The sequence below is a fragment of the Myotis myotis genome, unplaced genomic scaffold, assembly GCF_014108235.1.
Source record: "Myotis myotis isolate mMyoMyo1 unplaced genomic scaffold, mMyoMyo1.p scaffold_m19_p_16, whole genome shotgun sequence".
Classification (NCBI taxonomy): Eukaryota; Metazoa; Chordata; class Mammalia; order Chiroptera; family Vespertilionidae; genus Myotis; species Myotis myotis.
In genome coordinates, this window is record NW_023416320.1 from 8,177,547 (window position 1) to 8,195,778 (window position 18,232).

Below are 18,232 nucleotides of genomic sequence, written 5' to 3' on the forward strand. Positions count from 1 at the left end.
GCAGTTTAAGGAGCGTTTCCTAAATGGGGTGACAACATTGAGAGAGAAATAGAGATTGGCCCGGCGGTCACTTTCCTTGTGTATATGTAATTTGGGAAGAAGTATTTTTTGGGAACTGTAAGAGGGAAGTAGCAAGAGATAATGTCTAGAAAAGTAAATAGGGACCAGATTAGGTGGTTTAATGCCAAAATTTGACAGGATCAGATTGCTTGTTAGTAAGATCTCTCTGGCAGCAAAAACTGAGAAGGATCTGAGCAAAACAAGATTAGAAGAAAATAAGCCATTGAGAAGACGTCACAATGGAATTTAGAGGAGAGACGCAATGGAGATGGAGGCAAGGGGCCTGCAGGAGGATAGTAGGGACTGTGGTGGAGGGACCGTAGGGAGAGCTGCAACTCAGAGCCGAAGGAGGGCTTTTTAAAGGGAGATGTGATCAGATAGAGTAGAAGGTGAGGAAAGAAAGATGAGCGTGGACGTCAAGGAGTCTGGCTGTCATGGGAATCAGAGTCTAAGGCAGAGGGGTACATTTGTACCGGGAGGGAAAAACTTATATGCATTATGGGATGGCAACATTGAGATTGTTCCTCAAACTGTCTGGAACACTAATCATATTTAGAGATGTAGTAGGAGAAAAAACTGGAAAGGCAAGTCAAGGCCATACTTTAGAGGGTCCTGAAAACTATTTAGATGAGTTTTCACTTATTTCAGTAGGCACTGGGGAGCCATTAGAATTTTGAACAGAAAGTGTTTTATAGTTATGTTTGAAGAAGATTCATTTGGCATTTGGTTGAGCTGGAGGAGAGTCTAAAGGTAGAGATGTTAATTTATAGGCTCTTGCAATAAAATAGCGAGCAAGGGTTGGATACAGAGAAATCTGTGGATTTGCATAATGGTCTAATCTCTAGAGCAGAGAGTTTGTGTTCGAGGGGATATTCTATAATATAACTCAGTGTATATGATATCTCCTGGAGTTATAAACCAGATTGTAGTATTGATGTTCATAGGATATCTCATATGTGACTCCTTTTGTCTTTTCCAGCTTGAAATACCTCTGGACTCCTTATGTATGCATGTTAGCAGCATTTGGTGTATGTTCTCCTGAACTTTGGACGACACTTTTCAAGTGGCTTCGATTACGCACTGTACACCCAGTATTGTTGGTGAGTCATTGTTATTTTAGGTTAAGTACTTGTTTCTCTTCTAGTTAATGTAAATGGAAACCACATTGAATACCATTGAAATAGCATGAATAAGTCACATTATAACTTATGGGTAGAAAGAGATCCTGTGAAAAACATTTTTTAATAATTTCTAAGTGTAAAAGAAATGCATTTTAATTCAGACAACTTAAAACATGAAAGGTAAAGAAAGTGATGTGAGGCTATCAAGAATTAATTTTTATATCTTGGTTTGATTGAGATCTCTGGTATGTTTTCAGTGTGAATGGAGCACTTATACTGCCTGCTGTGTGCAATGTGCTTGGAGTATACAGATAAATAAAACATGATTAATTTCATCATGTAGATTATGGTCTCCTGATCATAAAAGTAGCTAATAACAAATATTGATGCGCCTGGCTGGTATAACTCAGTGGGTGAGTGTCATCCCATGGACCAAGAGATCCCGGGTTCAATTCCCAGTCAGGAGCACATACCTGGGTTGCTGGCTCCATCCCCAGTAGGGGCATGCAGAAGGTAGCTGATTGATGTGTCTCTCTCATTGATTTTTCTATCTCTTTCTCCTTTTCCCTTCCTCTCTATCGAAAAATCAATAAAAACATATTTAAAAAAATTATTGATGCTATTGGAACACAGAGAAGGGAAACTTTATTCAGTTTTTAAGACTTTCTAGTATGACATTTGAAAGATGTTAAGTTATTAGTCAAATAAAGGGGAAAGAAAGGGTATTTGTGGTAGAAGGAATAAACACAGATAGGCAAAGAATGATGTAATCAAAAGTATAAAAACAGAGGAAAAGAAAAAGCATGGTACATTTAGTTTTGTTAGCACATAAAATGCGAGGCGAGGTAGGGCGGGTCAAGAAATGAGGCTGGAGAAGTTGAAGAGGATAAGGTCTCGGAGGCCTCTCAGTGTCCTGCTGTGGCACTTGGTCTTACCCTAGAGGCAGTAGGAAGGCATGGAGATTGCAGGCGGGGGTGTGAGAGACAGACTTACAGTTTTCTCTCAGCTCACCCTTCCAGTTCCGTGAATGATAGACTTACAGTGACAGACTGGAGCTAGGAAAGATGCTGTCACTCAGGAACAGGCCATGGTAGATGAAAGTAACAAAAGCTTTAATTCATTGAGTGCTCAACATGTGTCAGGTATTTTTCAAAGCATTTCACATGCTACTCAACCCCTACAAACACCTAGTGGCTAAGTTTTATTATCAGTATTTTATAGACAAAAAAACTAAAGCCTACACCGGTCAAATAATTTTCCTGCGGTCACATAGCTTATACGGCTGGACATCAAGATTCACACCTAGGTTTTCCTTATTGCAAAGCCCATTCAATTCATACTCTGCTATACTGGAGTGAAAAGAATAGTTAGAAGATTAATGAGACTTGGTGCCTGTCAAGTGTGGGAGAACGAGGAAAAGGGAGAAATCATTGTTTTCTATGTTTCTGGTTTATATGACTGTGGATCATGGGGTCACCAATGAGCACGGGACAGTAAGGAGAAAGACTTGGGAAGAAAGATGATGAGTAATTACCTTTAATATTAGTCATGTTGTATTTTGCCAATTTTTTCCCAAGGAATTTATACATTTTTATTTTAGCGTGCTAGCATATTGATGTATGTTAGCTATTTTGCCTGTGTTATTTCATTGTGTTTTTGTTACTGTTGTTAGTGTTTTAGGTAGCTGTTCAGGAACCTTTGTGTACTCTTCATAACTTAAATTCCTGTCAAAATTGTCAAATATTGATCTGCTATTTGAAATACATGTGTTACTGTTTTTATGTTCTGCCTTAAAATTATATAGTAAATATGGATGTTTCACTTTACCTCCAGTTTAATATGTCTTAAATTTATCATTGGTCTTCAGCCATCTCACTTCATGAGCTAGGTTTCATGCTGACTTAAATTTGTGTAATTATTGATATGTGCTTGGTCATAGAGTCAGTGTCTAGTACTTTAAAGTACAATCTGAAATGTATTTACTCATAACCCTTTTGCTTTCATGTTTTAGGCTCTGATTCTGAGTATGGCTGTGCCCACTATAATAGGTCTCAGCTTATGGAAGGAGGTAAGAAAATCAGATTTTTGTATTAAAACTTTATCTATAAGGTAGATATGTGTGTAGGATATTTATATTGAAATACTGTTCTAACAAAATAAAGTCTGGTATTCTTAGTAATACTTAATTTTTTTTTATCATTAAGAACAGGATAGAAAAGCTAAAATATTTTTAGAATACCATCTGATGCAATTTTCTGTTGTCTAATACTGTCATTAATTCAATTTATAATTGGTAAAGGAAATTGCTGAATAAACAGTGTTTATATTAAAAAGTATTTTGGCAACTCCAAAATGTAAATATTTATAAAATAATATAAATTATAATATAGCATGAAACTAATCGCCAATAAACATGTGAACTATTTGACCCCAAATTAATTAATTTAAATTATTTATGATGTGTGTGCATAAAAGACACAACTGGTAATTGCTTGGTAATTATAAAATTATTTATTGAGTCTAGACAGTAAATTAACCATAAAATAGTTGATTTGGGTTGAGAAAACTGAGCAGGTCACTGTCAGAACAGTATTCTAAAATTGTTTGTAAAAAAGTCTCTTTTCAAATACTCTGGAAAAGTTTTAGACTTTCTAGATACTTATTCTTTGGGTGGGTTTTGTTTTTGCATTTTAGTTTTTTCCAAGATTAATGACAGAATTAACTGAACTACAAGAATTCTATGACCCAGATACAGTGGAACTTATGACCTGGATAAAGTAAGAACTGAACTGCCCAATACTGTTGTTAAACTATTAATTAATCATTGTGTGCTATCTTATGGATTCAGGGTAAATAATAATGTTTTTTCAAATTCTCATAAAATTTTACATTGTATTTTTAGGGATATTTAATTTTTTATTGGATTTACAATTCTAATTTTCTAAATGAACTCATCTCCTTTGAAAATATAGCATTGATAAGTCTGAGATTTGAGACTCTCTGCCATCAAACACCTAGAAATGTGAATAAAAAGGAACAAATACCTTTTATTTGAACAGTCAAAAGGGTGTTTCTTTCACCCGAGGTTGGAGTTGGACAAATGGTAGATTGCTAGTCTTGGTAATTAAGTTTACCAAGATTTTTTATTTCAATTTTAATGCCCACCCAATATAAGAGATATGATTTTTGGCCTATAGAAGCAGAGACTTATAACTGAGACAACTTTTCCCCTCCCCCAATATACACATATATAACTAAGGGGCTCTCAGAGGGTAACACTACCAGTGAAAGGATAGACTAGCAAAAGATCCATCCGGTGGTAGAGAAAAATGATAAGAAAGCATGACCTTTTTGACCTCAACTCTTAGTCAAAAAAAATCTCTCTGAATTTGTAGCAATGGATCTGAATTAACAAGGGTTTGTAGTTTAAAATTATACTTGACTAATCTAGGAAACCCCAAATCAAGAAATCAACATAAAAAGTGGCTCTGGGTTGGTCTGGAATACCTGACATATCCTCAACCAAGAGGGTTCCACAAATAAAATTTCATGAAGATTAGCTGTAAAATTACAATGAGGAGACAGTCTAACAGTAAGAATCAAGCTCTCTAGAATTAGACCTTTAGTAATTTCTGAAAATAAAATTAGTTTGTGTTGGTTAGTTTTATGGCATAGTAGACTACCACAATATTTAGTGGCTTACAAACAATAAACTTACTATTTTGCCCCATTTTGAGGGTTAGGAGTTGGGAGGATTCTTCTGGTCCAGGCCAGCTCAGCTGGGATTGGATAGTCTGGTATGGCCTCTCTCACATGTCTAGGTTTGGGTAGGTATCAGCTGAGAGCATGGAATTGACTTGTCCATGTGCCACCTGATTTATATGTTTACTAGAGGCCTGGTGCATGAATTCATGCACAGGTGGGGTCCAGCCGACCCACCCCCATGGGGGCCGATCGGGCCGGGCCTGCAGGGGAGGTGAGGGGCCATGGGAGGTTGTCTGGCTGGCCCCGGCCCTGATCTGGTCAGGGCCAGCTGGCGAGAGGGGCTGCCCCAGATTGGGCCGGTTGTCTGGTCGCAGTGTGCGTCATAGTGATCGGTCGTTCTGGTCGTTCTGGTCACTTGGCTTTTATGTGTATAGATTGTCTTCAAGCAAAGATCTTATCTCCACCCCCCTCCTTAAAACAATTTCTGTATCTTCTGCACTCAGAATCATTCCTAATACATAGTAGGTGCGCAGTTTATTTTTGAATGGATCCACAAATAAAATGAAGTGAAGGCTGACATTGAAACATAAGTATAAAATATATTGTAAGTTGCTTGGTATTTCAGAGTTTATATAATGAGTGATCTAAATAGTATATTTACCTTTCCAGTGTCTAAATCTCTATGGTTCTTTGCAGAAGGCAAGCTCCAGTTGCAGCTGTGTTTGCAGGGAGTCCACAGTTAATGGGTGCGATTAAATTATGCACTGGTTGGATGGTGACAAGCTTGCCTCTTTACAATGATGATGATCTTCTCAAGAGAAACGAAAATGTAAGGCATTTTAGATTCTATATTTGGATCTTTTTTAACATCACTCTATTTTAGCATAGTTTTGTAATGATGCATATGTTCCTGATTAGCTGGGAAAATCCAAATAATTTTAAAAGGGTTAATTAGCTTTAATTTTTAAAAAGCTACATAATATCATATTGAAGGAAAGAAGTCAATTAATGTCTTGATACACTTTGTATTTCTAAGGTAAAAATCTATGACACTGTGGTTTATGTTTCATTGTGGGCTATTATACTCAGTATAACATTAGAATGGTATCTAGTTACTTAATGTTCAGAGACCATATCATTTGAATTAGACACATATCTATAATTCATGACATGTGACTGATTTTTGTATGCTCTCCTGTGCCAGTGATTCTCAAACCTGGGACAGTATGCCCCTAGGGGACATTTGGCAATGTCTGGAGACATGACCTAATGATTAGGGCAGATCCCCTGTCAGGGCCCATACAAGAATCAATCAATGAATGCCTAAATAAGTGGAACAACAAATCGATGTCATCTATCTATCTACCTACCTACCTACCTACCTACCTATCTGTCTATCCCTTCCTCTCTCTCTAAAACCAATTTAAAAAAAAAAAAAAAATTAAAGAGAAAAATCGAAATGAAAAATGCCACGAAATCAAAACTTAAATTTTAGGCATCCTTGGCTCATTCAATATTTTGTGACAATGGTCAAGTTATTTTTAACCTTGCTGACTTTATTTTATGTATAGAATGAGTATAAAATACTCTGATACATGGTAATATAAAAGATTAAAGGAGCTATCACAACTCAATGATAAAAAGACAAATTAATTTAAAAATGGGCAAAGGCCATTTGCAACAACAGGGATGAATCTTGAGTGCACTATGTTAAGGGAAATAAGTCAGATAGAGAAAGACAATATTGTATGATATTACTTATATATTGAATTTTTAAAAGCAGAATTCATAAAAACATAGAGTGCTTACCAGGATCTAGAGCAATGGTTCTCAACCTTCCTAATGCTGCAACCCTTTAATACAGTTCCTTATGTTGTGGTGACCCCCAATTTCATTGTTACAAATTGAACATAATTAAAGCATAGTGATTAATCACAAAAACAATATGTAATTATATATGTGTTTTCCGATGGTCTTAGGCAACCCCTGTGAAAGGGTTGTTCGACCCCCAAAGGGGTCGCCACCCACAGGTTGAGAACCGCTGGTCTAGAGGTAGGAAATTGGGAGATGTTGGTCAAAGGATGCAAACTTCCAGTTATAGGATGAGTAAGTTCTGGGGATCTAATGTATGAAATGTTGATTATAGTTATTAATGCTGTATTTTATACTTGAAAGTTGCTAAGGGAGTAGATCTTAAATATTCTTACCACAAAAAAAGAAATGGTAATTATGTGACATAATGGAGGCTAACATTATGGTGGTAATCATTTTGCCATATTTAAATATATTAAATCAGTGCATTGTATATTTTAAATGCACATGATGTTATATGTCAATTATATTTCAATAAAGCTGGGGGGAAATGGGCAAAGGACTTGAATGTAGCCCTGGTTGGGTAGCTCAGTTGGTTAGAGCATCATCCTTATATGCCAAGGTTGTGGTTTTGATCCTGGTCAGGGCACATACAAGAATCAACCAATGAGTGCATAAGTAAGTGCAACAACAAATCAATGTTTCTCTCTCTCTCTCTCTTTCCCCTCTCTCGTCCCCTTCCTCCCTTTCTCTCTTTCTAAAATCAGTAAGTAAATAAAAATGTAAGAATATAAAAAAGACTTGAATGTACATTCCTCCAAAGAAGATATACAAATGCCTAATTGCATAGGAATCTATATATATAAAAGCCTAAGTGACTAGCCAACTGGCCGACCAGCAGACCCATTGGTAGCTATGACGTGCAATGACCAGCAGGGGGCATACGCTCAACATAGGAGCTACCGAGTGACAGCAACTTTGCACAGTGTCCTCTCATACTCCGAGACCCCTTGGGGGATGTCAGACTGCCAGTTTCAGCCTGATCCCCACGGGCCAAGCTGAGGGATCCCACCGGTGCAAGAATCCGTGCATCGGGCCTCTAGTACTTTTATGAACTTCCTGAAGGCAGGAATCAAGTTTCAGTGAATATCTTTTCCACAGATAGTACTCAGTCCTAAGAACATAATAGAGAAAGAAAGAGAATAGTGGATGCTTAATGTATAGTTTTGCTTAACAAAAGTTTTATATGTCCTTTAACATAACTGTTTTAATGATATTCTTTCAGATCTATCAAATCTATTCAAAGAGATCTGCTGAGGATATTTATAAAATACTGACATCTTACAAAGCTAATTACCTAATTGTAGAGGATGCTATCTGCAATGAGGTGGGAACCATGAGAGGCTGTAGGGTTAAAGATTTATTAGACATTGCAAATGGCCATGTAAGTAACCATTTGGAAATGAATTCTTTTTGAGAAAAATGACTTTATTTAAACATGTAATCTTCAAACTTAGTTTGGGAACTTAGCTAAGAATATAATTAAAAGTTATTTAACAATGGGCAGAACTTACTAAAAGTAGTGTGAAGTATTTTTTCAATATACAAAAGAAAAGTTGGATATTTTGGGGGGCGGATTTTTTTCCAATACGTGGATTTCTTATTACCTATACTTATGCATGTTCAACATTTATAAACAAAAGATGGCCAGGGATATAAAGTACAGCGTAAGGAATATAATCAGTGATATTGTGATACCTATGTACAGTGCCAGGTGGGTACTAGAAATATCAGGGGGAATACTTTTTAAAGTACATAATTGTCTAACTACCATGAGATACATCTGAAACCGATACAAAATAATACTGGAAAAAAGCATTAAAAAATAAAAAGATGGTATAATTTGAATGATTTTAACTCATAATAATCTAAAGAGGAGCTGGTTGCAATGTCCTTTTTAAAAAAATATGTTTTTGTTGATTTTAGAGAGGAAGGGAGAGGGATAGAGATAGAAACATTGATCAGAGAGAAACATTGATCAACTGCCTCCTGGAAGCCCCCCACTGGGGATTGAGCCTGAAACCCTGACATGGGCCCTGAACGAGAAAAGAATCGTGACCTCCTGGTTCATGGGCCAATGCTCAACCACTGAGCAGCACCAGCTGGGCAATGTTACATTCTTAGGTTGAGAAATTTATTGTCATCTGATACATATCTACTATCTTACCTCTCAGTCTGTAGTGTATACTGTATGTGTAGCAATTAACAATACTGGCCGGGGAGCGTTGTCTGGAATGGGTACCTTTACTCCTGGGAAAGTTGAGTGTGGAGGACCTTAGGAAAAGTTTATTAGGTCATTAGATCATTCTAGGTTGGAGCGCACATTCTATTCAGGTTGCGGCCAATATTTTTTCCATTCTTTCCTAAATAATCAGTTGTCTTATCAGACCAGTTTGGAGGTGAGAAATTAGGTTTTTTTTTTGTTTGTTTTTTTTAAATATATTTTATTGATTTTTTACAGAGAGGAAGGGAGAGGGCCAGAGAGCCAGAAACATTGACGAGAGAGAAACATCGATCAGCTGCCTCCTGCACACTCCCCACCGGGGATGTGCCCGCAACCAAGGTACATGCCCTTGACCGGAATCGAACCCGGGACCCTTGAGTCCGCAGGCCGACACTCTATCCACTGAGCCAAACCGATTAGAGCGAGAAATTAGTTTTTATGATTTTCATCTTTCTCTTTCTTCAAGACCTCTTAAATTTGTAATATAAACCTGTTTTTTCTGTTTTCTGCTGCATGTATTTTGAATTTTCTCTGTTGGTACTTAATATCTGAGATCTTTTGCTTAATTGGTGACAAGATGGAATTTTAGTGAACATCACAGTTATTCAGTAATTACTCTATTGCTATCTGCTATCTGGAGCCTTTTTATTCTGCTTTTGGCTACCTTTATGCTCCAAGACCAGGTTACTTGCATATAATGCCAGGCATGGACTTAAAGCTAATCTATCATTTTACTCTTAAAGTTGGCTCTCTGACATTTTTTGTTGGCATTAGAATAACATTTAGTGTTTTATTATAGAAAATCCTTCAAGCTAGCTAAGCTATCTTAGTGAACATCATTAAGGTGGGAATGTAAAGTTGTGCACTGGATAAGTCATAAAAATTTACTTGTTTACTAGGTAATTGTCAGTTCTACGCCAGGAAAAATGTTTGAATATACATTAAGACTATATCCCTGGCCATTGTGGCTCAGTTGGTTAGTGTTGCCCTGTGCACCAAAACATGGTGGGTTCGATATTCGGTCAGGGCACATACCCAGGTTGCAGCCCAATCCCCAGTTGGGTGCGTATGAGTGGTAGCCGATTGATGTTTCTCTCTCACATTGATGTTTCTCTCTCAAATCAAAATTTTAAAAATACAGGGTTAAGCAAAAGTAGGTTTACAGTTGTGAGTATGCGGAAACAGAGTGTGTTCTTGTATTCTCTGTTAGCGTATTATTTTCTACATGAACAACTGTAAACCTACTTTTGCCCCACCATGATGTTCATTTCTCAGCCATGATAAGGTTCTTAATGGACTATGGAGATAGAGCCTTCTACATTTTAGAATTAAATATTTTAAAAATTAGAAACACTTTATACTGGTTTCTCAATCTCAATGGGATGCTCAAAAGTTTAGTGTATGTGGTTATTCTTTTAATGAAGAGGCTTCTATTGGCTAAACAGTATGAGATGTTCACTGACTAATGTGAGTTCATGGTTAGCATAATATATTTCCATATGAATGTATCATTTGTACATTGCTTCTATTTATACTGTAACCTTAATAAGCTTTTAATATTATGTTTCATATCTCTTGATAGGTGGTTTGTGAAGAGGGTGACAAGTTAACCTACTCAAAATATGGGCGATTTTGTCATGAGGTCAAAATTAACTATTCTCCATATGTGAATTATTTCACTAGAGTGTATTGGAACAGGTCCTACTTTGTATATAAAATCAACACTGTGATATCCTTTCAGTCTTGAAAATAGTAGAGACCTATTCCATCTGAAGTAAAATGTTGATTTTCTTCTACCAATGGGGGTCTTTTTGGAAATCAGAATCTGGACATTGGAAGTGTTGCTGCTGCTTTTCCTCTCCTGCCGTTAACTGGACCCAGAGTTCTCTGGGGAATAGAAGATGAAGCATCACTGGCCTTTGGTAAATGTTATAGCTTACCACTCTGCAGTGTTCCAGCCAGGGATTCTTCTTACTGTTACATGGTCTTTTAAGATTTCACCTTCCAAACTATTATAAAAATTTCCTCAGAAATCTTTATTTTATCATAACATTGATCTTGAATTTGAATATATTCAAGGTCTTAGTATATTTCTCAAACATAACATTTAATATATACTTAATATGATATAATTATAGAAGAAGAATTATTCTTACATTCAAGGCAGTTTCTAAAGGTATTTTATGCTTTATAATAGGACTGAAATATTACAATAAATAGCTAACGTAAATGTTAGCTAAAAATATGTGGCATTTAAATTAAAGTGGAAATGGCATAAAGGAAAGTGATTTTTAAGGATATATATAAAGGTATATCCAGATTTTCCATGATACTGTTCTCATCTGCTGCTTATATAAGTGAGCACTTTCTTAGTAATTTACATAGTGCATGATACTGCATTTTATTACTTTATGACTTTTAAGTGGTTAGCTTTTGTCACTTATGCTCATAAACTTGATATGAATTTAATCATCATAAATAGTAACTCTCTGTACCTACATATTTTTTAAAACAGACATTTATAAGAATGTTGATCAGGTTTTTAAAAAATACAAATATGGGATTTATAACCTATTCACATGTTTTGTACTAAAATATTAGGTAAAAAATTGTTATCAGAATAAAAATACGTACACTAAAACGAGCTACAGTTTCTGGAAACATGTGCAGATTCTGTTAAATACACCTCTGTTTACAGGGAGGCGTATTGTAAAACAAAAGTGCAGTTACTTGTGAAACTGTGAGGCAGTCTTCAACGTTAAGAACCAAATGACAATTATAAAGTTCACAGCACTTAGTTCCTCTAAGTTAAATATTTTCATATTTTAATCATTTATAAAAAGAAAATCTGAAATGACTTACTTGGCTCGGATGGGGGGATGCATGTTTATTTTTATCTTGTATATCTGTTTAGTGACCAGGTTTTCAAAGTGCTGTAAAAATCAGTTTCACTACTCTACATTAAAAGGGAGCATCTTTCCATTATCTTTATTTTCTGTAATATATTTTAAAAGTACACAGGCTCATTCATTCCTAGACTAGCTCTCGGATGCTTTGCTCTTTTGGAACTTAAGGATTGTTTGATGGCTGTGTCATATCTGGTGCATTAATTTTATTAGTTCTCAAGCTTTTATGTAATTTTTAACAATTCTATTAAGATAGCTGTAGGCAGGGTATTTCAGGTTCTCTGTACATCTTAATAGTGAGTCACTAATATTTAGCTTCAAGCCTTATGAAAATATTTCCATAGTTAACCTATGTACGTAAAACATGTAACACATTGTGATTTAAAAGTCAGCTTGCATATTTTGAAAGGGAAATAGAACAGCCTATTTTCTATGCAGCATGAAATATTTAATTGAATTTTTATTGATTTACATTATAATCAAATACGCAGAATTAGTTTGTTGTGTGTTTTTTTGTTTTATTTTTGTTTGTGGTATATTAGTAAGTTGCTTTTGCTTCTGTCAACTTATTTCTTAAATAAAACAGATTTGGAGAAACTTTTAATTGAATTTTTGAAATAATGAATTTTTCATTCAGCATCAGTTAAAAAGGAAAATGTGATCTTCAATATAGAAATAATAATACTGGATATGAGAAGTACGCTTATTTTTTTCTATTTTAACTGTAGTTAAAACAATAGTACTGGAAAACTGATTGCATTTAATTAATTTCCTTACGTATTTGTAGAGTAACAAATGATTAAGCATTCTGTAAGTAATCCTGTTTGGGTAACTTACAGTTGTTAGGTTTGACAATAAAGATCTATTATGTGCCCTCGCTGGTCAAGGGCACGTACCTGGGTTGCAGGCTCCTCCCTGGCCCTGGCCCTGGCCGAGCATGTGCAGCAGGCAACCAATCAATGTGTTTCTGTCACATTGACATTTCTGTCTGTCTTTCCCTTTCTCTTCCACTCTCTCTAAAAATCTATGGAAAAATATCCTCAGGTGAGGATTAAAAAAACAACACTATTCTGTGAGGAGCAAAGTTTGTTGTATTTGTGTGGAAGGAATTTCTTCAAGAAATATAAAACGTACTTTGCCCTTAAAAACATTGAAATAAGTGCCTTAACGTCTTTATTTCAAAGTTTACTTCATATTTTTGAAAAAATATTATCCATTTCTTTTTTTTCCATAAGAAAAATTTGGTAACTTTTTCCTTATTATTAAGCACAACCTCACTATTCTATTTTCACTAATAAGCAAATTTTTGTTAAGGGCAGAGATGAGATTTCTAGCTTGTTAAATTCATTTATTTAGCTCGCAAATGCAAAACAATCCAACAAATAAAACTTACTTGATAGGGTCTGTGACATTGACTCTCTGCTGGTTTCTGTTTATTCTGCCTTTGGCATCTGTATCTTGGTGCTTTTTGTTAGACTGGTGGGTTTTACAACCTCAGGAGTATGCATTGCACTTTGGAACTTTTTTCTTTATTACTTGTGTGTAGTCAGCATGTTTTTCAGGATATGAACCTACATTGCCAGTGCCTCTGTGTCGGGACACTCTTCCACACAGTCCGGATTGATTCAAGGGCAAAGCAGAAGTGGAGGTCAAAGTGTGTTACAAGTCAGGGCTGAAAAATATGCTTTAAAAATTATGAATTTCTTGAAGGACACAGTGAATCTGATTAAACTGTTTTGTTTTTGAAAAATTGTTACTTGGCCTGTCTATTTTGAACTGTTAAAACATTTTGATGCCTTTTGTGGGTAAAACTAGTGCCTCTCTTTATAAAATTGGTGGGGTTTCTAAAAGTTGTATGTCAGTTGATTTTTTTTTTTTTTGGTACATTTATTTTAAATGCATAAATATTTAGAGGGCATATGTTATGAATTATTCTGCATATTTAAGAATCTTCTGTAAAGCAAATAACTACTTCCTGATTTGCATCAATATATTCTCTCTGTATTGGTCCAGTTTTTAAAATAGTTTTTGCTATTTGCTAATAGTTTTAGATCCCAATATGTATTAAAAGTACAGCTCTAAAAAAGTTGCAAGTGAAATTGACAATTTCTTATTGAAACAATGGCTTAAGTTTTTTTTTTACTGTTTTTTCTTTTTTTATTATTTTATTTTATTTTATTTGTGGCTTAAGTTTTTTAATGTGTAGAGTTAACAGTTTAAATAAAATTAGAGGACAAAATTGCAAAGGAATATATTTGATTCAACTATGTTTCATCCATTAAGGTTTCTAAACATTAAACTTGTTTTTCATAATAAAAAAGATTTGCTGCATTTAATATAAAGGCAACTTGGAACCAAATCTGTTTATAAGTTTCTTGGAATTTGCAATATTTTAATCTCGGTATATATAATCCTATGTGCAGTTCTATAGGAGATACACTGAACATCTGATCATTGTAATTAGTGGAATAATAGTATCAGAAAGAAACATGCATTCCAGACTTATGGCTTGAAATATTTCCGAAAGAATCCTTTCATATTTTATGTTAATAGCTTTGTACAGCTGTTTAACAAAGATGAATACAACTGGTTTTATGTATGTTGACTTATGAATTATATCTATTACATTGAATATTTAGATTAAATGTGCTCATCCTGTAACTAAGGTTGTCTTTGCAAAAGAATAAAAATTAATTTCAGTAAGTATAAATCCTTTAAATGAGTTGGGGTGTCAACTAGTTTACTTCACATTTTTATAATGTGTCTATTATCATGAATGAAATTATTTCATGCTTAATTACACTCCCTTGTGTTTCCATAATAAAATTCTTGGAAAATGTTTGTTATTTTTTATTTATACATAAACCTTGAGTTCTCATAACTAGTGTTTTTCTAATACATAGTAGTATTTCTTATATTGAACATAGCTGGTGCTTTCACATCATACCAATCTTTCTTAGAAAATGGATCAACCACTTTCTTCTTGGCTCCCTTTTGGCCACCTTTCTTAAGGCACTTGTTCTTGTTGACCACCATGGCCTGGGAATGGAACCGGCAACCTTTTTTTTTTTTATATAATATATTTTATTTATTTTTTACAGAGAGGAAGGGAGAGGGATAGAGAATTAGAAACATCGATGAGAGAGAAACATCGATCAGCTGCCTCCTGCACACCTCCTACTGGGGATGTGCCCGAAAACCGGCAACCTTTCAGTGCACAGGACGCCGCCCAACCAACACTGGCCAGGGCTGTACTGATTTCTTAAACCTTAATGACATACATGATTATATGTTTTTTGAACATATTTACTTTGTAAATGGGGTTAACAATACCCATAGCGGGGACATCAAGAGGCTTACATAGGAGCTAAATGTTGAGAGCTAGACCAGGGAAGTGACAAAGTCTGCATCTCGCTGCAGGCTGTCATCCCTGGAGGAAGAGAAAGGGGACCAGGGCGCTGGGGGCCAAGTCCTTCGGGACGACCCAGGTGGGAGGAAACCTCAGAAACGGAAATGGGGAAATTGAAAGCACCCGAGACAAACTGCCTGGCTCACTATTTTTTTTAAAATTTAATAAAGTTTAATTTTTCAAAACGTGCAGCTGATGGGACCTGTTGTTCACGCATCTTCGCCATCACCTGGGGCATCGAGGCCTTTGGTGTTTCTGGTGTCAATTACCTGGGCTCTGTGCTGTGACACTAGTGGAATAAGCCCTTTAGCAAGGAGCTGAGGGCTGCCCAGGCCAGGAACCCAGGATCTTCCGTCTCAGAGGCAACAGCTGGGCACGCGTTGCTTTGTCAAGCAGGACTAGGAGCTGAGCTCGTCCTGCACTTTGCCTCGGGACCACCCCGATCTGTTCTGGGTCTTTGTCTTTCTTGGCCGACTTCCCAGCATCGTCCTCCTGCTTGTCCTTGGGCAGCACCGCGAAACTCGCAGAGCAGCTGCTACCCCCGCTCCCTCGCTGAGACGCGCTCACCGTCTTCCACGAGCACGTCGAGGCTCGTCGCAACCCTAATCAGGGTGTTTCTTTCACTCGCTGAGAAACTCCCAGAAAAACGCGAAAAGCCCGCTGGGACCCAGCTTCCCCCAATCATCTCCCACGGTAACCCGCGGGGGGCGTGGTCTGTGGTCCGGTCCCGCCTCCTTCCTCTCCAACCCGAGCCTCGATTGGCCGGAGGCGCAGGGGGGCGGGGCCCGGGGCTCCGCCTCCGCCGGGGCCGCCGCCATCTTAGATCGTGCGGGGATCCGGGCGGGTCTGAGCGCGTCCGCGTTCCCGGCGGTTCCGCGGGTCGCAGTCCCGGGCCCACGTCCGTCCCAGTGTCAGGTTGGAGCCGGGCAGCGTCCCCGGGGGTAGCGGCGGCGGGGGCAGGATGAGCGCGGAGGCGGCGGACCGGGAGGCGGCCACCTCCAGCCGGCCCTGCACCCCGCCGCAGACCTGCTGGTTCGAGTTCTTGTTGGAGGAGTCGCTGTTGGAGAAACATCTCCGCAAGCCCTGCCCGGGTGAGCGCGGCGCCGGCGGCCCGAGGGGAGCGGGGCCCGGGCCCCTCGCTGCGCAGGAGGCGTCCGGGTGCGGGGCAGGCTCTTCGGTCCCCGTGTCCCGGTCCTTGTACCGCACGGTGGTCCCCGGAGATGGCTGCCTGGCGGGGGCTGGCTTCCCGCAGAACCCCGGCCGTGTGATCAGTGGTGGGGGCGTTTGGGGGGAAAGAAACGGCTCCGTTGTAATCCTGACGCCGGCGATGCCGTCGGTGCTCCCTGACTGTTCTGTGCCTGGGCGAGAGGGTTTCTGCCGAGTCTTACTGTGCATTGCAAAGCGGGGCCGCACCTCACTGTGGGCACGTCCTGGAGGACAGGGAAGGCCGTGCGGCTGCAGGTGACTGTTGTTGAGGGTGACAGTGATGGGCGTCCCCGGCCGCGGGCTGTTCGGGGAAGAAGGCGGTTTCCAGGCCTCCCTGGGACGGCCCTGGGGTGGGAAGGCACCTCCTGGGGCAGGGTTTTGCTGGTCAGGTGGGGATCCAGATGTGGTGCGGGCAACCGAAGAGACTGGCTCTAACCGCTGGAAAGCTAATACTGCGGGAGGAGTGAGTGTGCTCTCCTCGGTCATGTTACCGCCTGTGTTGTGTTCCTTTTAACTCCGTTGCTCTTGACAAGCGTTTGTGAAGGGCCTTCTGGGGGTCAGGCTCTGTGCTTAATGCCTCGGGTCATCTCATTGAACTCGTTCCTCCTCATCAGCCTGTGAGGCAAGGGGTGTCATCTCCGCTGGGCAGGTGTAGGGAGGTAGTTGATGCAAGTGCGACCAATTAAGTTTTGAAACAGTCATGCTGGTGGTTTCATCCCGTTCCTCCAGTGGACCTTGGGTATTTGCTGGGCTGGAAATCTGTGGCCTTGCTCTTCTTACCTGCCACGCGCTTTCTTCTGCATGTGAATACTCCTCTTTTAAAAAATATATATATATATATATATATATATATATATATATATTTATATATATATAAATAAAAATTGATACAGTTCAATTTAATATATACATGCATATGCATATATATATATATTTAATTGATTTGAGAGAGGAAGGGAGAGGGAGAGAGAAACATCAATGATGAGAGAGAATCATTGATTGGCTGCCTCCTGCACGCCCCCAAATGGGGATGGAGCCCAGGACTGGAATTGAACCTGGGACCCTTCGGTCTGCAGGCCCACCCTCTATCCACTGAGCCAAACCGGCTAGGGCTGGACACTCGTCTTTATCCCTTCCTCTTTACTCCTCTTCCTGACCTTCCCCCGTTTCCCAGGTACAATTCTTACATATCGTATCCTTAGTCATTACAACTACACAGCTGCTTGGGTTCCTTTTGTTGCCGTAAACCGAAACGCTAAATCCCTTTGCATCTTCCTAATGACAACTTAATTTTAAGAGTTTGTTTTCTTTTCAATCCTAGATCCTGCACCTGTTCAACTTATAGTTCAGTTTTTGGAACAGGCTTCCAAACCTTCAGTTAATGAACAAAACCAAGTTCAGCCTCCACCGGATAACAAGAGAAATCGCATTTTAAAGCTACTTGCTCTGAAAGTGGCTGCACATTTGAAGTGGGACTTGGACATATTGGAGAAAAGGTATGCGAGATTCAAGTGAAGTTTATTTCTTTGGTGGCTCCAAAGCTGGGAGAGTCTGGCCAGGCCGAGGACGTCAGATGTGTTTGTCCTCCCAGCCTTTAACCCTCACCCGAAGGCCCTCAATGAAATGGTGGGATCCAAAAATATTTAAAAATGAGTAAAAAGGAAGAAACTTATTTTGAAGTACTATTTTTATATATGCTTTTATAATATCAGCCTTTAAAATGAAAGTT

General features: G+C 38.4%; 2 protein-coding genes across 8 annotated transcripts in view; both read left to right on the forward strand.

Moving 5' to 3' along the window:
* The window catches only part of DPY19L4 (dpy-19 like 4), a 45,569-nt gene extending 30,842 nt beyond the window's left edge, over positions 1–14,727 (forward strand). For 3 of the 4 annotated variants that reach the window (XM_036337745.1, XM_036337744.1, XM_036337746.1), the window contains exons 14-19: positions 1,040–1,160; positions 3,193–3,249; positions 3,876–3,958; positions 5,583–5,715; positions 7,984–8,142; positions 10,565–14,727. In XM_036337745.1, coding sequence (XP_036193638.1) covers positions 1,040–1,160; positions 3,193–3,249; positions 3,876–3,958; positions 5,583–5,715; positions 7,984–8,142; positions 10,565–10,729 — 718 coding nt within the window. In that variant the 3' untranslated portion in view covers positions 10,730–14,727. The remainder of the gene's footprint in view (positions 1–1,039; positions 1,161–3,192; positions 3,250–3,875; positions 3,959–5,582; positions 5,716–7,983; positions 8,143–10,564) is intronic. The other variant, XR_004972413.1, reaches the window with a different exon arrangement.
* A 780-nt stretch (positions 14,728–15,507) lies between these two features.
* INTS8 (integrator complex subunit 8) overlaps positions 15,508–18,232 on the forward strand; it is a 43,480-nt gene continuing 40,755 nt past the window's right edge. Inside the window, exons 1-2 of one of the 4 annotated variants that reach the window (XM_036337740.1) lie at positions 15,508–16,388; positions 17,825–17,999. In XM_036337740.1, coding sequence (XP_036193633.1) covers positions 16,259–16,388; positions 17,825–17,999 — 305 coding nt within the window. In that variant the 5' untranslated portion in view covers positions 15,508–16,258. Of the gene's footprint in view, positions 16,389–17,824; positions 18,000–18,232 lie in introns of those variants that run through there. The other 3 variants (XM_036337741.1, XM_036337739.1, XM_036337742.1) reach the window with 3 other exon arrangements.